Here is a 25966-nt window from a genome sequence, read left to right as displayed (position 1 = left end):
AGATATACCGATATGTTTATGAGGTGCCAGCTGACCAGTATGACAATTAAAAAGGAGGGAGCAGATGAAGATAACACGTGCAACCCGGCATTTTTGGATGAGGATATGGATTGAGCTTTTGACGGACCTGAGACAGTAAAGAAATGCAAAGTGGAGCGAACTGAGGAGTGGAGTTGGGCGACGTTCTGTGTCTAGCATTCCCAGGGTGTTACCCTCTCTGCCTCTGTATTCCTTATGCTGAGAGCGGCAGCCGTGTATAAACTCGGAGGCTGTGCGCTGTGTACTCAGTCTCCCAGTCGGCGGGCAGATCGGGGTGCACAGAAGCACAGAGGTTTGTGTACCTGCTTCGCCAAGAGAAGGGCACACACACCTGTTGTGCCACCTTCAGAGGGCTACAGGGATTTCAGCAATCGAAAGGGAAGGCATACATCCTGCAAGCCGTTGTAGATGACAGATACTGGTGTGAATCCCAGCGTATTCTTGTGCAATATCAATCAGCTGTTGTCTGACAATGATTTTAGCCTCCAATTTTTCAGGCTTAGCCAGAAACAAGCTGGAAACGGCTTCAATTTCCGATTCTTTTCTTGCACAAATTAAATGAAATACACAAATATGCATGCTTTTTTTTGTAGGTGTTCATGGTCCAGACAGCATTTCTGCAGATGCATTCTACCTCTTTCACTCCCCACATGAACTACCAAGGGCAAATACTTGGACTACAAGAGAAACAGAAGTGGAAACCAGAACACTTTCAATACCAAAACCTCGTCCCTCACCCACAGCTTCTCTATGCAGTCTGTTTATAGAGGTTAGCACCGCACCGACTCTACCTCTCTGACATTACTCACACATTTTTTATGTGTATGTAAGCTTTACTATTGTTGGAGGAATCTATATCTGAGCGAAAAGGAGTATAAAATATAGAAAAAGGAGTTTTTGTGATGGTGGAGAGGTCTATCTCGGCGTAAGCAATGTCATGGCAAGCCGTGGAATTACCGATCGGCGGCTGGCAGAAAAAAAAAAAAAATCTGCTTGTGGCCAATGAAACTACCAGTTCACCAGCTCAAGGTCACGGTGCTGGATGTGTACCAGTGCAAAAATAGCGTTCTATAAGTGTATGTGTGTGTATCTGTCTCTGCATGTATAAATGTGCATATATAGTGTGTGGGTGTGTGTATGTGTTTCATCCTACACATAAGAGGAGCTGACAACAAAAACAAGGCATCTGCTTACCTGACAAACTATTCATCCCAGCGCGGATTCAACTTAAGTTCGCTCATCTTCACACGCAAGCTGTTGCCCCCTCCAGCGCTAACAAACTTCATTACCTGCCACAGAGCAGCCGAGGTTCTCCCAAACAAGTTCGACAAACAACAAAGAGCAGCAGAGAAAAGCGAGATTTTTATTTAGAAACAGCTCCCAGCAGCGAAAAGTGCAACTCCCCACCAGGTGATGAGCGGTTAATGTGACGCCGGCTTTTGAAGGGTTACTTGAGTCGAGGAGTATTAGCAGGGGGGAAGAATGAGTGGGGGAAGGGTGTGTAAGGGTGTGTGTGTGTGTGTGTGTGTGTGTGTGTGTGTCTGTATGTGTGTGTGTGTGTGTGTGGAGTGTGGTGCTTGGAGAATGACATAGCTTTAGATGATCTGTATTGACTGTCTGTGTATATCTTTGCTTTTCGGTTCACCAAGAGAAGCAGTGCAGGAGTTGTACAGGATCCAGAGCCAAAAAACCAGTGCACATCATCATCATCATCATCATCATCATCATCATCATCATCATCATCCAGGGTTTCCACTACATGTAATAGATAGATAGATAGATAGATAGATAGATAGATAGATAGATATACTTTATTGATCCCAACCAGGGAAATTCTGGTGTTCCAGCAGCAACAGTAGAAACATATAATAAAGTTAAATAAAATAGACTAAAGGCTAAATATATACAATAAAGACTATGAAGACTAAAAACTAAAAATATACATGAATGAATATGAAAATGAAATATACAGATGGAATTAATTATTATATACATGATTGCATAGATAAGGAGAGTTAATTGATCGTGGCGCACCACCACGGCAAAATAAAAGCCGCCACGCCTTCGGAATGATGATTTTTTTTTTTTCCAGATGTTAAAACAATTTTAAATGGATATGTATACACATATATATAGCCTATATTTGCGCACATATACTTACTATAATCAGTTTGAAATGATCATTTAAATATCATGAAATGTTACACTACACTGCAGTTAACTTTATTTTGAAAAATGAACACCGGAGTCATCACCCGCCTGTTTGATTCTGCTGCTGCGCGCTCGCAGAGGGAGAGAAAAGGGCAAGAGAAAGATACTGAGGAAAGATTATATTTAATCCATTTTTTTGTTCAAGCCTGTGAAAACGACCCTAATGTTATGGTTAATGTTAACATTGTAAGGCACTATAATTTCAACGATCACAGAATCGCTGATGGAATCGCGGAATTAGCCAAATAAAATGGAATCTATTTTTAACACAGAATATCGTGGAATTTGACATAATTTGAATGAAATGCTGTTTTTGTGTGGAATATGAACGCTGACGCTGAAGCCCTCCCCCACAGTTTCAAAAAATCCTGGAGGAAACCCTGTCATCATCATCATCATCATCATCAAACCAAAAGACAGCCGAAGAACAAACGTTTTTTCCACCGCCACAGACCGAAACCTGCAGCACGGAGTCAAACTCGGCTCACGAAACCTCGCCAAACGCCACAGCTGAGGAATGAAAAGTTGAATTGGACGAAATAAGGCGCAGAGGGAGACTGCCTGCTGTGCTATTTGACACTGCTGTGGACCGGGAAATGGGTCAAAGTTCACACTGCAGCGACACTGCCAGTAATAAAAAGGGGGGTTGCTTTGGCACAGCTCCAACCTCCACAGTGGCGCCGACAGCCTCTGCATGTTTGTGTTTGTGTTTGTGCAGGAGAATGTGTACGATTAAATACACTCAGTGGCCTAGGTTATGTATTACTCCTTGCTCTTCTCATGCTTAATGATGTCGCTTATTTTCCATGTTTGATAGCAAGGTGTTTCGCCTGTGTGTGTGTGTGTGTTTGCGCGAATGTGTGTATCGGGAGGTGCTGCTAATGACTGTTAATTAGTTTTTCTCTGAAATAGCACCTGTGGGTGAAGCTGTGATGCTACATGGCCACAAGCTGCTTGTGTAGCTGAGCGCAAAGCCGAGCCTCGCTGCACAGCTCGCTGTCAAACTGCATCCCAGGATAGTTCACACAGTCGTGGGGCTGAGATCCAGCAGAAGCTCAAATTACACTCCAGACAGTCTTGCGGTGGGAAAGCCGGCGAGTGATGAAGCGGATGCTGAAGATGATATAAACAAAACACCTGTTGTCACATTAAGCGGCTACTAAAGCCTCATTCCCCCATGTGTCGTGAGCACATAATAAACCAGAATAAAACTAAACAACAATCAGTAAAAGCTAAAAGATTATAGTCAGTTAAACTTTGAATTAAACTGAAGCTGTATGCACACAAACACAGTATATACAGACTATATACACTGCATACAGCCACTTTATCAGCTCCACCTGTGCAGTCCAATCCAATCCAATCCAGCTGTTGCACTGCAAAAACGCAATATCTTACCAAGATTATTTGTCTTATTTCAAGTCAAAAATGTCTTATTTCTAGTCAAAATATCTCATTACACTTAAAATAAGACATGATCACCTTAGAAGTAACTTGTTTTTAGACAATTTTTGCTTGTTTCATTGGCAAAATTTGCCAGTGGAAAAGTGTAATGAGATATTTTGACTAGTAATAAGACATTTTTGACTTGAAATAAGACAAATAATATTGGTAAGATTTTGAGTTTTTGCAGTGTGTGCCATAAAGTTTCCTTCCTGCTGCCTATAATGCTCAGGTTTTCTTTTTGTCACAGTAACAGAGGTGTTCATTCACTTCTATGTTTGGCATTGAGCTCATAGTTAGTGCTGCTGTTGGACTGGACTGCACTTTATTGACAGCTGTTTCCACTATTCTGTCCCCCTCATTGTATACAAATAGGGAGGACAAAAAATCAGAAACACCTCTCAATATAACAGTCCAGTATGAGATCTCTGCAAACTACAACTTCAGTAATAAACACAGAATTCAATTTACACCTTCTCCACAATGACAACACAAACTGAACGTTATAAACTAAAAGGTAGAATATATGGAAGAGCTGTTGCATTGAACTGCATTAAACTGTACGGGTGGAGCTGATAAAGTGGCCACTGATTGTACATGGAAGTGTAAATAGTGGTTGCAGTAGTTCTGTTTTTGCTATCTTCACCTTGTGCAGAAAATCCCTATTTAGCCCATTTAGATTTAGATTTAGATGGAGAATGTTGCTTGACAATCGCACAGACAACAGAAAAAGAAAGATTTTTGGACCAAACCCCCGCATTCATGGAAGCTAAACAGGGGAAGCCAGATAAAGGATAGAGAGAGCCCTACAGCCGTGGAATATAATGAATATGGTTTGTATCACGCCGAAGGAATCAGATAAGATGACAGGATAGGCGTGGAGAGAGAAACACCGAGGTCTAATAAGGAGAGCCGAGCATGAGGAGCTCCCCGGGTTTTCGTACACCTCAGCAGTTATTCGAGCGAGCTTTAAGCAAGCACAGTTTCTGTGTGAGGGCTGCACGGTGATATAAATTTGCACATTAATTTTCGTTTTTTTACATGCACTCATAATGGTTAAAACTTTCTGTTGGTAAACAAGCCTATTGTTCTTGGCAGTTTAAGACTTCAAAAGGGGTTGGCCTGGAAATGAACCCATAATCTCCAGCTTGAGAGGAAGATACTTTACCTGCTGAGGCTCCCACTTCTGACAGGTTTCTTCAAGAAAAAGGAACTACAGGGATAGGTATTATCATTATTATTATTATTATTATTATCATTATTCTTTAACTGCAGCCTATGATGAAAAGCCTTAATATTTTCATTGCACTCTGCATTAATCAACTTCATCACGCCTTTATAAACATCATCTTGAGTATTATTCATTATTCATTAGTTGATCAATCTGTGTTTGTAGTGCATGCTGTGTTTCTGAGGTCATTACAATTTTTGCATGAGGTGCGATCATTTCACATGTTGTTTGTTTGTTTTCAGCCACTTGTGGTCGAAGAGGACGGTGCCGGTCAGTTTGAACAATAAACAGGGATGCAACTTCAGAGTTTGTACCTGTGCATCAGTGATTCGCCTCACTTCAGCCGACATGTCTGGAAAATTGCAGCTGGGTGTCACTGTGGCGACTCAGATTTCAACGGCATTGATCTCATAGTTAGAAAAACATGTTTTATGAACACTTTTCAAATTTCACCCACTCTGAGAGAGTGGTCCCAATAGGGCACAGCCTGAAAAAAATTCAAAGTTTGGTCCTCAGTAGCTCCAAAAGTTTATATTTTAGACAGAAAGCAACAACAAAATCTGATTTAGCGCCTTTCGTTTAGTAAATATACGAAGTTTCATTACTGTAGGATGAAAATTAATAAAGTTATTAGTAAAGTGCCAAAATGCAAGTCGTCAACTGAAGTTTGCCGAAAACTGAGCAAACTCACATGGCAGTACCTCACTTTAAAAATTCATCAAAAATTCAGTTTTGTTCGTTTCAGATATAGCTTTATCAGATGTGAGATTTTCTTAGAGATTCCTGAGGTCGTGGTGACAAATGTATGAATCTTCTGATGATGTGACATGGGATGACCCAGCTCTCGAACCCCGGCGTGTGAAGCGGTGCTGAGCTGTGCCTGCTGAGCACCGAGCGCGGTTTGAAACTCGAGCTTTAACGAGCTTTGCAAAGAATTAGAAAAATGTACTCGTGACGCCCTCTCTCCACCGGTTTTCATAAAAGTGCACGAGGTTAACGACGTATACAGCAGGTAGGTTAACAGCTCAGCCGCGCCGTTTTGAGTTATAATTGAGCAAGAGAGCGCCACCGTCTGATCCAAAATGGCTGCTCTGGGACTTTTAACGTCTCTGAGCTCCGGAAACGTCTTGAAGAAGAAAAAGAAAAAGGAATTGTGATAGGATTTCCAGTGCTGTGTGCTCGGGCCCGTAATAACAGAGCCAATGGTGCAGCACATAATTCTGATGAATAGCCGGCCATACAGTCACACTGACTTATGGCGGGGCAATAATTCAATACTATCACATTCATCTGTCTGTAGAATTGTAGAGTGTACACAGCTCTGTTGTCTGTGTGAATAATGCAAAGCAGATACTAATTAAAATCTCTTATGCAATAAGGTCCGAGACAAATCGGGGATTAACTGAAAAAATAGTTAATCACATAATATTACAATGCAGTTTCGTGCAAATATCACTTTAATTATTTGATGTGATATTGTGTGATAGTCAGTCATTGCATAATAACATCATTATTTCTTACGATAATCTTGTTTTGTTCATGTCGCTCAGTCCAGATACTGACTTACTGTTTATTGAATGGAAAACCCCTCTATTATTTATGTTTTGGGAAGTTTCATCTGTTGTTTTGCGGTGCAGCTGATGTCTCTTGTTGGTCGGTGGCCTTCAAATCGAGAAAAACAACACACTACACTGGCCTCCTGTACAGGAATTAAACCCCACAGTTTAACAAACACGGCCTCGTGTCTTAAAAAAAAAAAACTTTCTGTGTTTTACATTTGTTGGTTCTTGGTTGGGCAAAACAGTAGTCAGGCAGCCGCCCTGACCCGACCAGGCAGCTGCGACCTCTCCAAGACCTCTTTTTAAAAACCAAGCAAAACAGTACGTATGGTTGGAGACGGCAGACCGCATCGTTCTGCTGTGGTGGATCGTGTTCGGGGTGAAGTATGAATCAGAGCGTACCTCAGCGTGAGTCAGAGAGGAGCTCGGGAATAACGAGGGATCGGGGCCAAGAGCGGCCGAGAAACAGAAACAGGAGGAAGATGAAACGGAAAGAGAAACGTCGCGGTTTGATCAGGAGTGAACCCACCTAATTAACTTTATTCCTAAGTAGGTAATGAAGGCCATTATTCTGCCTGTTAGAGGCTGTTCGCAGCTCTGAGTGGAGTGAGTGTGAAAGCACAGAAACGCTCTGCGGCTGGCGGCTCGGTGCACAGAAAATTTCCAAAGTTTTTGCCCTAGACGGCTGAAATTTGGCATGGAGATCAAATAAGTGTGTGTGCATGTGTGTGTGTGTGTGTGTGTGTGTGAAGGTATGTCTTGCTCATGCAAAATGACTAAAAGCGGGCTTGGCAGTGGGAGTCGCCTATCACAAAAAGGTGTACAGTTGTCCCTCGCTATAACGCAGTTCACCTCGGCCTCGCAGTTTCGCAGATTTTTTGGGGGGATTTGGATCGGATTTAGATTTTTTTTTAATGCAATTTTGAATGTTTTTTTGTTTGTTTGTTTGTTTGTTTGTTTGTTTTTTACAGCGCATTGTGTTCTGCGTCCTGATTGGCTAAGGGACTGTAGACCGTTGTCAATCAATCTCCTCCATGCCGTGTCTCCTGTACAGTACAGAATGAGTTCATTCTATAATACTGGACTTATTTTTCTATGAAGGTTTGAACTTTGAGAGTTTAAACAAGAGAGAAAAGTGAGAAAATGTTAACGCCTGTCTGAGAAAAGTGTTTAAAGTGTGTAGTGAGGGGTTTTACAGCCTTAAAACATCTAGAATAATTGTAAAAAAATAAAGCTGACTATACTTTGCGGATTTCGCCTAATGCGGGTTATTTTTAGAACGTAACTCCCGCGATAAACGAGGGACCACTGTATAGCTTCCAAAGGGATCACCATAATATGGCCAAACTTTGCTGAAAGACACACACACACACACACATTTACTTATGTCACTTTGAAGGACATTCCATAGACCTACAATCATCTTCTGGAGACATAACCTCACCCCAACTACAACGACTACATACCCAACCCGAACCCGGACCCTCACCTTAACCACTGACTCCAAAAATCAGCCTTTTCCAAATGAGGACACAGATTTTGTCCCCAATTATCGGATCTCAAGTCATTGGTGACAGCTGGCCCCGCCCACTGTACTGTAGAATAGAATAGACTAGAAAGCCTTAATTGTCATTGACCGAACACGGTGAAAAAAGAAGCGCTACTCCTGATCAATGCGATTAATAAGACAATGTAAGACACAACAACAAGCACACATCCAATAAATATGAAACTGAAATAAATCCTTGAAGAAAGAATGGATATTGCACTAGAAAATGTTGTGTACTGCATTTAAAATGCTGCGAATTAAAAGTGAAAAGCGTCTCAGCAGCCACACCACCTTTCATAACTCTTGTGGTTCAGTCGAGGTTCCCTTTTCCGGCGGTTAGAAATCAATTAAGGTCAAACCGGGCTTTGAATCTCCTCTGCACCGCCCACAGTGCAAGTCACGTCGGCCGGCTGTGTGTCACGGCTAAAATCACGTCCCGCTCGCTTCCACCGCTCAGTCACGACCCAGAGCTTTGATCTCATTTACAGTAAACGATGGCACATGAGAAGTTACAGTAATGTTGGCCTGATCACTGAGGAATCACTTGTTCCATTGCAGAAGACATGTAATTAGGTTAATTGTCATTTAGGGACAGCCAAACTAAGAATAAACTGTTTGTGTCCCATTAGCGAATAAGAGAAAGAGAGAGAGAGAGAGAGAGAGTGTACCTAATTAACTAATGAGTGATTGCCGAGCTAATAAGCATCTCCAGATACAATCTTGAATGTAACAATTAATATGTGGATTGTTCTCTGGGATGAGCCGATGCCACTCTCACAGCGGGGAGGTGTAACTGCACACCTTCACACACTACAGCGTCCCAGCCCAGGTTTTAATATCTCTCTAATAAAGACAAGGCAAACACCCGGTGCCTTCCTCCAACACACACACACACACACACACACACCTCCTCGCTTCACGTGGGCCTGCAGAGAAACGGCTCCTCATTGTGAGAGCCTGACAAAGAGTGTTGAAGCCGGCCCCACAGCACACATCAGACTCTCCCTCTCTCTCTCTCTAAAACAGTTTCCTTTTCCTTCTCCTCTTCCTTTCCCTTTTCTGTTTTTTTTTTTTTTTCTTGCATTCTGCACTCTCCTCCAGCTTGTTAAGAACTCAATTAAAAGGCAGCAGGAGCCGTCACTCTGGTGCTTTTGCCCTCTTGCTCAGGAGACTTAACTAGGACCTTTTCTTCCTCCACACATGCACTAGTAAGAAGGCGCTTCACACACACACACACACGCACACACACACGCACTCACAATATATTTCCTACAATTCTGCCAGTTTCTGCAAGCAATTTCAGAGCAGCTCTGTTGTTCCTTTGGGGTTTTCTTGATGGGGTTTTAAAAGAAGTCTATCGCCAGTTTAGCTGGCTGGCCTCTGGATTATTTTAAGCTTCAACATGCAAGCGAGTGCAACACTAGAAACCACTGTAATTATAAGATCTGGTCTGCCCTTTGAATAGCTATAGCGACGGAGACCTTGATCTGGTATAAGACGAGCGGGGAGGCGGGATTCCTCTGTGGAAATAGGTCCGACTGGCCACATGGAGTTGATTTGGAAGGTTTCTAAATGGGGAGCCGTGGAGCGGGCCAGCCTGCCTCCAAACCCCAGTTAAGTCGTGAAATCAGCAGGAGCCGGTGGAAAAGGAGGAGGATCACTTGCAGCTCTGTTGTGGAGAACTTTAAGTCCCACTCGCTTGCCCGCACGATTTGATCAATTACTCCTGAACAGGCTTTTGCTTTTCCCATGGACAGCCCAGAAAAAAATAAATCACATTTGTTTTGTGCCTGCAAATGGACTCTATCGGCCTCTGGACTTATTCCACAACTCCTGTTTTTCTCCTTTATGAGTCATCATAAAAAACCACCTACACAAAAGGACTGGATTCACTTTGCTGAATATGAGCTGGAAATCTGTGTGCCGTCGCTGACTGACAGGGTCACGCCGATGTCGTGCAGCTGCCACACATCAGTCCCAGACTGCCTCGCCGCGGTGGCAGCCAATGAGGTGTCAGTGCTCTTGAGGGCCTTGTTGAATATCATAAACTCTTCGGCAAATGTGACAATCTCCTCAGAAACTTCGAGTCTCTGGAGAACTTCACATGTCGGATATGAGGGGATTGGAGGACTGGTTTCGATCTCCCTCTTCCCGAGAAGCTGAGGGTTGTGCTGTATATTACAGGCCGAGCGCTCTCTTGCTCTCTTTGTCAATCTTTATACAGTAATATATTCTCTCCTGCACTGCAGTCCTCTCCCACATGACATTGTTCCTGAAATAATCTCCTCGCCCTGAATATGAGCCCCATGACGCAACACCAGAGACAGAAGGTCACGGCGCTTGATGGAAGTGGAGCGCCGCTGCTAAAAGTACCCGAGGAGTCCAGGCTGGGAGTCTGACGACGGAGACTTTGGGGAAACCGGCATCCAGAATATTTTAGAAAAGTGCTTTTATGTTTCTGCGTATCTCATCACATAGAGAAGGAGGACAACTTAAGGACAAGTTTGCGATTTACATATTTTTACAGGCCCTATTTACAGATTATCTGGCGTCATCGTCAGCGGCGGCAGCCTCGAGCATCTGGGGGCCCAAATAAAAAAACAAAAAGAGGAAAAAAAAGTGAGGATTAAAGTTGACTTGCATCAGTGATGGTGTATTTTCAGACGGTGCACTTTCAGCATCATGAACAATACAAACATAGAAATAATTCCTTTAATGAAAAAGTGAAACAGGCGGCGTCTCGGTATTTCCTCCTCTGCCTGGAGGTTTGTTTTTCACCAAAGTCCAAACACCAAAGTTGGGAGGGTGGGGGCCCGTCTCAGTTGAAAATAGCGAAGGCCACCAGTGATCCTCAGATGTGGAGACCGCCATGACGTCAGTATTGATCCTGATATCGACTACAGCAGCGGTCAGTGGAGCAACAGCATTCGTAAATGACCTTGAACGCCTCAAATAGCTTTACTTTTCAACACAACTGCTCCCATTTGGACCAGAACTACTTTATTTCACAAACCAAGCACCACCTTTCACACTGCAAACCTCTGAAATGTAGCTCAAACAGCAGCCAAAAGAATATTAACTACTGACAAAATGCTCCGTCTGTGGTACCTTTTGCATAAGAACATTCTGGGAGTGATGGGAGTATACGCCGATCTTCCCCTTTCAGAAAAGCAATGTCATCTTAGTGTTTCAAACCCATTCACGAGAGCCACACTGAAGCCACCGGCGAAATGATGCTCTCTACGTCTGAGGATGATGCCGGATTATCTGTAAACAGGGCTTTGGGTTCCAAAACAGCGAACTCGCCCTTTAACCCTATAAAGCCTGAACTATGAAAGAATTAGCAGAAAATTCCATTGTTTTGAAACTGAACCCTTTATTTAGTCCTATAACAAAATATATATTAAAAAAATTTTTTTTAAAAATATGTTATTACACAACCTTTCTGGTGTATGATATATGATATGTACTTGAAGTGCCAATGGTCCAGGGTGAACAGGGGAAGTGTTCAAAGGTATACAACAGTATTTTAGTCAAGTATTGATTAAACTGAAAAACGGAATTGAAAATGTGTATCGTATATGATACAAATGGCTTTATAGGGTTAAGTAAAAAAAAAAAAACTCATCACATCCAAAAGTGCATGTGTGCCAGCGGTTCATTAAGCTCAGAGAGAGACAGACACGTCCGAGATCTGAGGAGAAATATTATTGATTTCATGTTTGCCACTTCTTGGCAGAGGCATCCTCTTCTTTTTAATTTAGTGGACTTTCTTTGCTTGACCCTTTCTTAACACACCGCAGGCTAATGAGGCTGGTGATGGTGGCGGCAGGCAGACCACTTAGATGAAACCTCAATATTTTGAAATTCAGCGAGAGAGAGAGAGAGAGGGAGAGGGAGGAGTGGGCGAGTCAGGAGGAGGAGGAGGGGGGGGGGGTCTTCCACTTCTCCTCTCCTCTGCTCCGAGGCCAGATGGTGTTCTCATTCAATAAATTGCACAGCAAAACACACACAACAGACACAGAGAAACCGCTTTTTAAGAAAGACGTCGGCTGGCAGGGTGTGGCTGTCGCCGTCCTGCCACACACACACACACGCACACATACACACACACACACACACTCACATGAACACACACACACACACTCACATGAACACAGACATGCACACTTCAGATTTTAGCATTATGACTCTTCAACTGAATTGGAGACAATTAGACAATATTGCTATTCGACAGTGGGTGATTAAAAAGCAGCAGCGGTGGAAAAAATCCCCGACTAAAAAAAAAAAAAAAAGACACAATGAGCAGAAAACACAGATTACTTTATTTCCCACAACAGTGCATAATGGTTTGCCTGCTTATTTGTTTGGTTTATTCTATTTCTGTTTCTATTTCCATTACGGAAGTACTTTGTAACTCTGCCTTTCGAAAAGTGCCACATGCATGAAGATTATTCTTGTTCTTATTCTTATAAGACTGGAGAGCAGCAAAGCTAGAAACAAGGAGCGTCTGATCTGTAGTTGTGTGTGTAGTTTTGCTAATGAAAGAACAAAATGAACACACACACACACACACACACACACAGGTTTTGTGGTGTGTTGCTGCACGGCCTGCATGGACGCAAATCATAAAGATCGGACGACTAGCGTTGTTTTGGTGGACCAAATCCCATGTGTGGGTACCAGTTATGATCACACACACACACACACACACACACACACAAACACACTGACATACAGATACAGTACATATGTGCATGATGCATCCATAATGGGCGATATGTGTACAATCCACCGCCTGTATCTCTCTTTGAAACCCCTCCCGGTGGTGCAGGGAGACGCCGTGCGAGTGTCCTCTGCCCTCCTGCTGTGAGATCGAAGAGACGCGAGTTCAGTCACGCAACTTTCCGCCGTCAGACCTGTCAATCACGTCACAAACATGGGACTTGGATGTGTGACAGTGACTTTTTGCTGAGAGCCTCTACCGCTTTCCTTTGATGCGTTCCTTTTTACTATTTCTGATTGAACTTGTTTTTTTTTTTTGTTTTTTTTTTTTGCATTTATGCTCTAGTTTTGTTGTAGTCGTGTCTTGCCTGTGCAGCAGCAAACAGTTTGGTGCAGTTTACTTGATTTGGGTTTTAGTGGGTTTGGTGTACAGTTGTAAATGTAATGGAAGTCCTCCTTTCTATCAGGAATCAAGTTGCTGTGTCATTCTAGTATAAATAAAACATGTTATATATGTGCAGGGCTTGAAATACTTTTTTTTTTGTTTTCTGCAAATACCCAAGCTGTTATTCCTGCCCTGCTATAACCTTCCCAGCCTGGCAAAGCTAACAACAGCATGATACATGGCGCTGTACATCTTAGGAATGTGGTTTACATTGTGTGAATTAAAGACGGATTATTTAAAATCTCAAATTGGGACTTTTTTTTTCTTGCCGCGAGTTTCCGAACGGCTCCGATGTTCGCCGACTTCAATGCATTTAGCGGCTTCTCCCATATTTGGTGTGCTGACTACGTTAAGTGTCACATGACTCATCAGCAAATCGGGAAGGAGAGCTACTCGTTCCCATGGAGATTTACAACACGGAAGTGAACAGAGCGCCACCTGCGTCTTCCACACCAAATATTTTATGGGTATTCACAAATTTATTAAGAGGAAATCAGCCTAAAAAAAACTGTTTATAACCAGATTTATTCTTTATTGGACTTATTACGAGCCAGATTGGGTGGAAAAGGACAAAATTACCTGGATTTTTTTTTTTTTTTGCCTGCAAAATTGCAAGTTGTTTTTATTTTTTTCTGCAAGCTCAAAGGTGTCTCTGCAAATTGCAGGTTGCAGGTGGGTATTTCGAGCCCTGTATGTATATAATAAGGGGCAGCGTGGCTAAGGAGGGAGAGCAGTCGTCTGGGAATCAGAGAGTTCCTGGTTGGATCCCCAGCTCCTCCAGAGAGCATGTCAAAGTGCCCTTGAGCAAGACACTGAACCGCTAACTGCTCCTGATGGGCTGTTTGGCACCTCGCATGGTAGCCTCTGCCATCAGGATAGCATTTTAAGCGTTTGATAGACTAGAAAAAGTGTTACACTGCAAAAACTCAAAATCTTACCAAGAATATTTGTCTTATTTCTAGTCATAATGTCTTATTTCTAGTCAAAATATCTCATTACACTTAAAATAAGACATGATCACCTAGACATAACTTGTTTTTAGACAATTTTCACGTGTTTCAAGCAAATTTTCACTTGTTTCAAGACATTCTGACTTGAAATAAGACAAATATTCTTTGTAAGATTTTGAGTTTTTGCAGTGTATAGAAATTTACTTCATTCACTATTTGCATATTTGAAAGAGCCCACTGCATTTTGCCACTTGGTTAAAGGAAAATAGTGTTCTGTCAGAGCACACACGGCTCACATGGTAGAGCGTGTACCCCACATCGAGGTTAAGTCCTTACTGCACCGACCCGGGTTTGATCCTGGACTGAGGCCTCAGCTGCAGGTCGTCCCCTCTCTCTCCCCACTGCCACGATCACATAAAGCGAAACGCCAAAAAAATCGTAATAAAAGACAGAAAAACAAAATAGTCTCTGCCTTAATGAGGTATTTAAATCACTGTTGGCTGCAGACTTTATCAGGTGTGGCGCCTTTCGTTCCCGGCGGGGTGCTGGACGGCTTCAGCTCTTCAGGAGTGGAACAAAAGCCAAAGTTCACTCAGAAATCAGCGACTCAGTTGCTTACATATGTGGGCTGTTTATGTGGTTTGCTCGCTAGTCTCTTAACTATCAGGTCCAGCAACAGGAAACACAAAGACAACAGCAAAAATGGTACGGATAATAGTTATACTTCTCATTTTTTTATAATCCTGCCTTATTAACCTCATGATCTTGCGACTGTCTTTTTTAAGTAACTCTCTGCACCTTTAGTGTGTTAAAGCCGCTGTTATGCACACCCTTCCACCTCCGCATCTCCTCCTCATCCTCACACATTCATCACTTCCTCAAGCCTCATCAGTCACCTTCACCACCAGAGTCTGGACTTATTACGCTGCTGCTGCTTGATCAACAATCTCCCCGTAGCATCTAAAGCACTAAAGACTTCCTAAACCAAGACTTTATCACGACTTGTGATCTGCTATAATTAACAATTATCTCTGCTTCATTCATTTTGCCTTTCCTGAATGAAATATGGCTTTCAAACCTGTGGACTTGGTGCAAAGGTTTCGGTATCTCAAAGTGTAAAAAATACTACAAAGGGCACTGAACGGTTTATTCCAGGTCCGGTAGCACATAATGTTTTGAATGCTTCACCCACGCAGACAGGGTGGCCTAGATGCAGCGCCGAAGCCTCCATCCTGCCAGCTGTGTGTGAAGTGTGAAGCAGGAGAAGACACAAAACACACACGCCTCTCATGCAGGGGGATGTCAGCTCCTAATTTGATACTTGAGCATCCGCCTGAGGGAGGATGGAGTGAACCTGGGGGAAAGACAGCAACGGGAACCGCGTGGAGCAGCGGTGACAGCGAGGTCATGACAACAAACCCAGCGGGGGCAGACAGAGCTCGGCCCGGTCAGGATGTGCACGCCGGCTGGGAGCGGAGGATCGCTGTGCCACCTCTCAGGTGGAAATCCCACCGCGTTTGGTGAAAGCCTAAGCAGCGATGTGTACCGCTGCACATGGGCGGCCAATTTCAGAGCTGACTGTGTATTGTAGAGCTGCTCCATGTAGTTAGTAGGAGATCGCTGGTTAATAAGAACGAAAAGGCAGAATGAGCAGGATTTTCCTTAAAAAAAAAAAAAAAAAAATGTATAGACGAATGCAAATATAATTCCTCTGTCATCACTGCTGAGCCACTAGCAGTGTGTGTCGGTGTGTGTGCCTGCAGAGCAGTGTTGCCAGGTGGGAAATGTAGGATTATCGTAGCAGAGGCTCAAAATTATCGTATTTTGAGGGAAATTATCGCACACATGTGATAACCGAAAATAACAAGCCCAATGATACACTATTGTCAAATATAGTCACTCTAGTGTTGAATAGCGTCCTGCAGGCATTCACTCGACTTCCTGACCTGACTGTGAGCGTCTCGTGAGGCGGGCGCAGCTGACCGTTCAGCCAATCATGCTCGGATAGATGCCTTCAGGGTTGTAGAAGCCAATAACGTAATAACGGCCAATAACGTAATAAAAGTCCTGAACCGATAACGTAATAACTTTTGGCCAATAACGTAATAACTTATTACGTCATTGGCTGGTTATTACGTTATTGGCCTGCTTAAAAAAATCTTTGCAAATGTAAAAACTGAGCCAATAACATAATAATATACTAATATCACTTGATTTAAGTTTTATTTATTGGATATAACTGGAATAAAATGCTCTCTCTCTCTCTCTCTCTCTCTCTCTCTCTCTCTGTCCCCCTCCCCAGGAATTACAACTATTTGTTTGTATAACTTGATGATTAGAATGATGTCCAGCATAGCAATCACTTCCTTTTGCCATTCAAGTGCCAAAACATGTTTAAAACACTGACAATTACTCATATATTACATGTAGACCTATAAAACTGTGCCTCTTTGAGGATGATGTATTCTCAAATGTAATGACCACACATTTTGGTCATCTGTAATCTTTATTAAACGGTGATATTAGTGATATTAGTATATTATTATGTTATTGGCTCAGTTTTTACATTTGCAAAGATTTTTTTAAGCAGGCCAATAACGTAATAACCAGCCAATAACGTAATAACTTATTACGTTATTGGCCAAAAGTTATTACGTTATCGGTTCAGGACTTTTATTACGTTACTGGCCAGTTATTACGTTATTGGCCTATTACATTTTAAAAAGGGCAAATTTATTACGTCATCGGCCATTATTACATTATTGGCCGTTATTACGTTATTGGCTTCTACAAAGGTTAAAAAAAAAAAAAAAACTCTCCGGCAGACAGTTGCGGCAGGCAATAATTTGAAATGGTCAAATTATCGTACATTTGGCCTTTTTGAGGATTGTTGATCGTACATCGTACAGAGGGCCAAATTATCGTACACCTGGCAACCCTGCTGCAGAGACCCTGCCCACTGCCTGCTCAGGGCTCTCCAGGGTGTAGCTCCCAGCCAATCACAGCGCAGCAAAGTGCCAGATCAACAGCGCAACATCCAATAGGAAGCTACAAAAATTGGAGACCACGGGAAAACGGAAATCTAGCGAGGAGAGACGTCTGCTGGCCTGTTTTCCTTTGGACAGGTAGGTGCCCAGGGGCTTTTTTCCCCCCCTGAGACTGCGACGTTACATTTTGTGTATCACTCATTCCAAAAAAAAAAAAAAAAAGTTGAAGCTGATCTGTAGTCTGAGGCTAGGCATGCCGTTGGCAAACCGTGAGAAAAGATGGAAATGTCTCAGCTCGCACTTCCTCCGCTTGCTTGCTGGTATGACAGCCACCGTTATTAAGAGTCAAGGAAGCAATAAGGTTGAGAAAATGGATTGTGATTCTCAATCAAACGGTCTGTCAGTGGCAGACTCACGGTTTCGAGACGTCAAGAGAGTGTTTAAAGGAAGGTATGTGCCCAAAAAGTGAATGATGCAGAAATAGGACGGAAATACATAAGTAGTTCTCTCTCTCTCTCTCTCTCTCTCTCTATCTCTCTCTCTCTCTCTCTCTCGCCTGTGTTTGCTGTCTGCCGTTCTGTTTCCCTTCGTAAGCCTTTCCGTGCACCGCTCGAGGGCCGGGTCTCTAAATATTAACAGTAGCAGGGGAGGGCAGAGGAGGGCTGGAGGTTTTGAAGTTTTTCGGCAGAAGCGACTGGATGTAGTTTCCCTTTGAGAAACCCAGACTGATGGAGCAAATGAGATAGACTGGGACTTATGGTTGAAGGCAACACACCAGCCATGGAGCTAATAAGCACCGGGGTAATATATTTTTCCTGCCAGTTGAGAGGTAGATGTGCTTTCTACCGCTGAGGAAAAATGATATTGAGGCATCTTCTAAAATGCAAGCTCCTGGTCAGGTTTTGGAGTTGGAGGAATTTAGGACACTGAAAGAAATATTAGCACTGTTGAAATAAAGTTATTAAAAGGTGGCATTTTTTGTAAAAAGTTTGGAAACTCTCAAGAGCTAAAAAAAAAAAAAAAAAAAAAAAAATGGGGTTATGACTCCTTAAGTCAACTTTGTGTTTTTTAGAGGTGCAAAAATTCTCCAAATCCACAGTTGGGTACACATTTTTTTTTTTTTTTTTTGGAAGGTGGATATAGGAAATCAGCATTTTCAGTTGCATATTTTTTTAATCCATATATTTTCTTTGATGCATATAATGTGCCATAATATATTCATGTATTGTAAACTATTGTTTGGAAATAGTGTAAGGAGGTTAAACAGGTCATAAGTCCCTCTCTCATGTCTATTTTATAAAACAAATACATTTCAAACAACTTCAAACAACTGTATTTATTTACGTTTCACCACCAAAAACTGAATTTGACAGGATTACATTTGAATGCATCATAACAACATTATAATGTATCTTCGCTCCAATACTCATTTTTACTTAATAGAGCTTGAATGCACCGTCATGTAACCCAAATTCTCTAAACGATAATGAGGAGGCGGCGGCGGCGCAGTGAGAAATCCTGATCTAGTTTGTCCGCTCACAGTGATCCTGACGGTGAAAGAGTAATGCGATTTAAAAAAAAAAAAAAAAAAGCAACAAATGGGTTTGTTTGCAGAGGCGAGGGTGACGGGGGCTAAGGATTAAAGGTCATGGATTTATCCAGCTCTGATTTTTCCCCCCTTTTCCTTTGATTTGGGAAAGTCAGCGGCCCAGAAGAAGCAACATCGCTCCGCTCGACAGGGGACGAAGACCACGGCTCCAGTTTTTGAGACGAGGAAGCAGAAAAAGAAGTGTCTGTCCTCTCTTATCTGCTTAAAAACAAGCATTGAACATTGGTGAAGAACTGGAGACCCTTTGCGGAGCAGATTTAAAGCCTCTCCAACAATAAAGGTTCATATAATAGTGTTGATTATGGCCGACCCGATTACAGAAAAAGGTTTTCCTTCTAAAAGTTGCTTGATAAATGATTTTATTCCACAGCACCACAACAAGGTTTAAAGGCGCTGGAGATTTTTTGCCCCCTAAGGTTCCTAAGTTTGGGGGGAGGGCTCTGTGCCGGTGGGACGGCTACACAAATTAGCAACATCCATAGTTGGGGTAGGGGGTTGGGCGTTGGGCTGAACCCTCCGATTCCTGTTCGGAGAGGGATCAGACGTATCAGGACAGCTGTGCTCCTTGATGACTGAGGCTTCTCCGTGCAGGCATGAGAACAGATGGTGAAGCCGATGGTGTCAACTTAGACAGATGATATATATCTTTTTAATTAAGAGTCAGATTACTGCTCAGACTTAACCTCCAAGTATGGGGGGGATTTTTTTTTTTTTTTTTTTTTTTTGAAAGGCTGTTGTCAGCTTAAGTAAAGTGGATCAAACTAGGGAGTTCATGCCCTGCCCCTCGGTTACTTTTTAAAAGAATAATTCCAATTATTTTCAACCTGGATCTGACTTTCTGCAGTCATTACAGCTGATGGTACGTGCTGGAGAGACATGCAGAAAAATCAGCTTTTTTTTCCCCCCCATACTTTGTTGTTTTTGCATGATCATTAATACGTTGCAGAGGGAGAGACAAGGCCCACACACCATCTTGGTAATTCAAAGCAACTATCAAGGCAGTCGTTTTAGCTCGGAGACATTATTTTGTATTTAGCCGCTGCACAGATGTCAGACCCTGGTGGGGGGTCCGACACAGGGAACGCTATGCAAGAAAAATAAGCTACGTCTATGTAAATCGCCGCGAGCTGTATTTTAGTTAGGGGTTAGCTCGACTCCAAGAAAATAAAGACAGTCAGTCCTCTGCGTTATGTCACTTCAACGCTGAGCGAGGTTGTGCTGCAAATCCAAATTGCTGTGTAGCCTCGTCACATTTTGAGATTTGCTGCACTGAAACGATACAAAAAACAGCGCTGCGCATTTTTGTCTATTCTTCATCAGATTAATTGCTTAGGTATTTAGCCACCTTGGGACCAGCACACTTGAATAGTCTGCAACTAATGTGGAAAAACTGCAGGACACATGCACTTCACAATGGTTATATATCCTTTTTTATCTCAAAGCCCCAGTGTAAGCAACGCCGCCTTATAAATTCAATCTTGGTGCTTCATGTTTTTTCAAGAGGAGGCGGGCAGTTTCTATCTTTTCCAGCCCCAGAGCGGGGAGAGCGTGAGACTGAAGGAAAACAAGAAGGAGGTGTGTTATACTTGCATTTCACTGTCTGGCAGGGACAAAGGTGTTGAGGATGTTTGTCCAGATATTTGAGCAATACGGCTTCAAGCAGTCAAGCAGCAGCTCATTAAAGCCACCCTGTAATAAGCAAGCGGTTGACCTCCAGTGGAGGACGGCACGTTGGACCACAGCAACCAACAGACATCTGTCACATCTGGATTTCGGGACAGAGTGAATCCCTATGGCATCTGTTGGTCCAGAGAACAAGGAGAGGACGGCTCATCGGCCAAGGTGGACAGCAAGGAGGACGCCTGCGCTGGTCCTGGTCCAGGGTAACCACGGTGACCATCTGGAGGAGCGGGAATGACTGACTTCAGGAGATCCTGTCCTGATGACCTCCGAGCTCAATCTGAGTATCATGGACTGACACGATGCTTCCAAACTTACTTTGAGGTCAACCCTAAAAATTACATTTCCATACAACGACACATTACTAATTATATTTAGTACGTCTCTAATCGACATGTCCTTTATATCATGTGAGACGGCTTTTTACCCATTTTCCTTACTTTAGCTACTTGGGTAAGGTTAGAGAAAGGTTAGATGTAGGTATAAAATTTACTTGGTTAAGGTTAGGGAAAGGTTACGGTTAGGTAACGTTTGCCAAAAATGAACACAACTGTCGCTTCGTGCCGGACCCAAACTCAGGTCGCTTGGTTGAACGCCGGAAGTTTGACCCACCTCCCTAGAAACTAAGGGATTACAGAAGTTCCTGCGATAGGTTACAAACAAACATAATCCACAACAATAATTCATCCCTGTTGAAGCGTAACTGCAGTTTTGAGACTCTGGGCGTATGTTATGTTCTGTCCAGGATGATTTGTAACTCCTTTTTTAAAGTAGTGGACGTTTTTTGAAAGTAGGCGAGAGGAAAATGTATGTCCTTTTTTAAGCAATTATTTTTGTATATTTTTACGCAGCCACCATACTTCGCTTTGTGAGAAGTGACAGTAACTTTTATGCTCAAAAAAAGTCCCTCTCACTCTCTTTCTCTATCGCAATCTCTCTCTCTCTCACACACACACACACATGCACACACACACTTAGCTAGATTAAAAGTGATGGCCCGTACAGTAACAACCTGGCAATTAGAGTTTCGGCTGTGTTAGATGTGTCAGAGGGTGGCAAGTCAAAAGAGAGACGTAGAGCGGTGTACAAGGTGGAAGAGAAACTTAAAGAAGGAAGACGAGGGAGAGGAGAAACCGATCTATTTCTGTGCCCGCGTTCCAGCCTTTGTTCCAGCGAGTGAAAGGAAAATACAAGTTTATCCCCAAGTTTCTCTATCAGAAACACTTGACAGCTGAAGAATGGGAGAGCGAGAGGGAGAGAGAGAGAGAGAGAGAGAGAGAGAGAGAGAGAGAGAGAGAGAGAGAGAGAGAGAGCAGTTCATCATCAGTCCATCATTACCTTGAGGACTGAATTCGATGGGAAGCAAAGTGGCAAAAGTTTCACCAATTTCTATCCCATTAAAGAGTTCTTCTTGTAAAATGAGCAGACAAATTACAGTTTCTGTTTATGCATCTGCATCCATCCGCATCTCTTCAGCACTGACTCTGAATAAAGCCCCATGTTTCCACATTTATGCAATTTTTTTTTTAATAGGGTTAAAGATAGCCTATTCTTGGTCATGCACAATGGATAGCAGCCTATAAAATGGGCCTGTTGGGTGTGAATTTAAAAGGCTGTGTAATCATTAATGCTCGTCTTCCAGATTCATTGAGCACTGAGTCTGCTGTGCCATATCTCATGCAGGATCTCCTATTTTAAATATAGCAATTGTTTGAACTTGGCATCGGATGTCACACACGGAGCGGTGAGGGTATTTTCAGAGGCATGACTGAGGAGGAAGCCCTGCAGAAGAAACGAGCATCTGCTGTCTGTGTCTGTGTTTGGACTTCCACTGTCTCCCTGCACTCTCTCTGATGTCCTGTTGTGCCATTTACCGACAGAGCCTGCACTATGAAGCCTGAGGAGGAGGAGGAGGAGGAGGAGGAGGAGGAGGAGGCTGCCCGTATGCTTGTGCACACTTGGCACAATACAAATTATTATACATTTCTGTGTAGCAGGATGATCCTGATTTATTTTACTCATCATCACGTCCAGACTGAAGTGTCCGGCGCATCGGGCTGCAGCGGGCTCTTACAATTCACAGCAAGTGTTGCCTCCCGTACATCAAACAGTAAAACGCACCCCAAGTCCAAAAGCAGGCTATTAAATGGAAAATCCTACCACCAGCATGTGCAACAGTGAATAGAAAGGATAGAAAAAACTTTGCAACTTCATGCGTAATAGTGGGTTGGAAGACTTGGTGATGTGCAATAAAAGGAAGAAAAGGAAGGATAAAAAAAAATAATAAAAAACTTACCACCCCCATGTCCAGCTGCTCGGTGGTCGGAGAGGGAGCCGCTCCAGCCAGAGGTAAAAACCACAACATCGGCAACAGCAGCATCTCCGGGGAAATATTCCTCATCCACTTGTGGGAAACCAGAGAGATCATGATGCCCGCTGACAGGCTGATCCTGCAGGGCTGGAGCTCCGACATCCACGGGATAAATCAACGCTCCGCGCCGCCTCTCGCATTTGCAGTGTTACAATGTTAGGCATAAAGTCTACCTCACTGTGGAGCGCAGGCACATAAAACACATCACACAGAGGAAAGGTGCTGGGAAATGCATTTAAGGTTTGCAGCGCTCTGGTGTGCAGCAAAACAGAAGCGGCTCTGACGTCTGAGTGATTATATTCGGAATTAAAATGCGAATTTCTGTCCCTTTGACAAGTCCAGCAGAGGTATTATCCCCGGAGCAGGAAGGGGCCAGATCTCCGCTCTCTTCACTTGACTCCAGAACTGAAGGAGAGCGCAGCTGCGCGCCGTTTTGTATCAAGTGAAAGTGTCAATTTTACTAGAATATAATAAGGCGCTTCCGGTCTGCACTTTCAAAATTAAACCCTGACTAGCGAGCATATGAAATGAAGTTGCAAAATGGAAACAAGCACAGTCAGGGACATCAAGTCAGTAAACCTTGTGTATCATTATTATTATTATTATTATTATTATTATTATTATTATCATCATCATCACTACTACTACTAAGCCTACTACTATCACTTCAACTACTAGTACTACTACTATTTTATTATTATTTTATTTTGTTTACAACAAAGCTTTCACAAATGAATACTTAAAAAAACTTATAATAAAATGCTGCACTTTAAATAAATACTAGAATTCACTTTAAATAAATATTAAAATGTATCTAAATATATCATTAAAATGTATTTAGATCAATATAAAGCACAGCTAGCCCTGCTGCAGGACCATATGCCCATATTTGCAGTGAGGGTGGAGCAGTGGCTGATACATGATCATTTATTCGGCCAGTGGGATCAGTTATTATTCACAAACTTTTGGGCTGGACTCCCTTTGACTGCCTTCCCCTGATGTGATTTTTCAAAGTAGAGCTGCAAAATGAATTTATAGACCTTTATGTTGCGTTCTGGTCCATTATAATGATTAAAAAATAATTAAATTAAATTTGGATGCTGCAAAGCTGTCCGGTTGGTTCTCATAATAATTAAGATCTACACACTAGCCTGTGCAAAAAGAGAAAAAAGAAAAAGTTGCATTAGCTTCAATTAAAATACAGTGCTGCTTTAGTGTCCTAAAAGGGTCTTTTGCACTCTTCCTGCAAGATTAATGTTTAGCACTCTCGAAAATACAAACGTACAAACTTCGTACTGCAACTGCCACCAAAAGTAAGCTTAGTCATCAATTTTTCGGTTTTATTTTGAAGGTAAAATATTTGACTTCCTGTGTTTTGTTCTGGTATCTGGCTGTCTTGACGCATCTGTGGGAGAAAATGAGAAAAGGGGAAGAATTTGTGTCCCAAAGGCTGGAAGAGAAGGGAAGAGATTCGTCGCCTTTCTCTGCGCAAGAGGAGACCAGAGGAGCTTCACATGTTAAAAAAAAAAAAAAAAGTCACTTTGACCTTCTGCTGCTCCGTTTGAGCCACACAAAGCAGAGAATTAAAGGACGGCCATGAAATGTTTGTTACTGTATTGATATTCTTACTTGTTTTAATGATCAGTGTAAATCCCACTGCTTGAATTTTGGCCGCCTAGCCCTGCCTGCCTCTGTGCATTTATAAGACACTTGGCCAAGTCCCAAAGAAGAGGTGAAAACACACACAGCGAGGCCGTGGCTCTCATATTCATAACATCACCAGATTGTCCTGAAACTGTCACAATACAAGAAACAAGCACAAGTAATTAATATAACAGTATGCTTTAATCTCACCACTTGAAATCTACTTGTGAATGTCAGAAAAATGACGTCTCAACAGTTTAATAACTAGACATAAAATATATATATTTTCACATCAGGATCCATATAGGAAAAAAAAAACTTCAAATTGAAGTCTATGGCTTAATCAAAGTCATCTTGCGGTCCAGAACATGAAAAAAGTCTGAAACCCCCTGCAGGAAGGCATTCCCGTCATTAGAGGAATCATGAAGTAATTAGGCTACCTTAGTCTTAAGTCAGATCTCATGCTTTGATCTAATGCACAGAGAAAAATCCATGAAGGGCAACTTTTTTTTTTTTTCCATCAGCAAAAGTTTTGACCACTCGTTATGAACTGCATGTACAGGCAGCGCTGAGATGAGGAGGGAACACCGAGGCGCTGAGAACTGTTTATCATTCAATTTCCATTCTACATATGAAGGAGAACAAGGTCACTGGAGAATGATACGCTCTGCAAGGATGATTCCCACCACTTGTCATGCCCAAGGCTTCATCATCATTACAAAATGCTCATTTAAAATGAATGAAAAGAAATGCAGCCTGACCCCGTCTGGAGGATGAAATCGGAGGTAATTGACCTGGACAATAAAGAAATACATTGTAATTTGTTGGTTTTTGGAGGCTTAGCAGCAGGGCCGTGCAGGGATGAAGGGAGACCCGCCTTGAGCTGGGGCGTGGAGAGGGCGGGGTGGGGCTGGCGGAGGAGGGGGTGCAAGGTACAAACTGTCATCACACACCCTGCTGAAATGTCCTTGAGCGAGACTCTCAATCCTTCCCCGTTCCAGTGGCGCTGATCTGCAGATGATCATTCACTCCGTCCTCCCCGTGGAGACGGGGAACCATATAGTGCACGGCCATAACTCAACCTCCACAAAATCAAGGCAAATTATCCATTTAAATCCTGAATCACAATGCACACACACACACACATACACACACACACAGAAAGCTGCCCACCCACATGTACGCACACACATGCAAGCACCTTCTGGGACTTTTTTTCTTCGACAGACAGTTTCCTTAACCTTACCTTTCACAGCTCTCCTTTATTACACCATAGCAACATGACTCGCCTGAGTGGAAATGCATAATGTGTGCGTGGGCATGAGGCAGCCACATGCACGAATTGAGCTTATTCTGTCGAAAATGTTGAATCTTCATTTCAAATTAACATTTTTTTTTTGGAGTGTATGTGTGTGTGTGTGTGTCTGTGAGTGTCTAATAAAATAGATATATCATAATTTTCTCGCTGCATGTCTAGACAGCAGATGCTCCATGCTGGGGCTGTTTGCACCATTACAGGCCAG

At 42.7% G+C, this 25966-nt stretch overlaps 1 protein-coding gene across 1 annotated transcript in view; it reads right to left on the bottom strand.

Moving 5' to 3' along the window:
* Positions 1-22983, bottom strand: part of LOC115368964 (matrix metalloproteinase-17-like) — a 146565-nt gene extending 123582 nt beyond the window's left edge. The window contains exon 1 of the mRNA XM_030065432.1: positions 22725-22983. Coding sequence (XP_029921292.1) covers positions 22725-22901 — 177 coding nt within the window. The 5' untranslated portion in view covers positions 22902-22983. The remainder of the gene's footprint in view (positions 1-22724) is intronic.
* Between the last annotated feature and the right edge of the window lie 2983 nt (positions 22984-25966).

This window comes from Myripristis murdjan, chromosome 12 (genome assembly GCF_902150065.1).
Source record: "Myripristis murdjan chromosome 12, fMyrMur1.1, whole genome shotgun sequence".
Lineage (NCBI taxonomy): Eukaryota > Metazoa > Chordata > Actinopteri > Holocentriformes > Holocentridae > Myripristis > Myripristis murdjan.
This window is presented reverse-complemented; position numbering and strand designations above follow the sequence as displayed.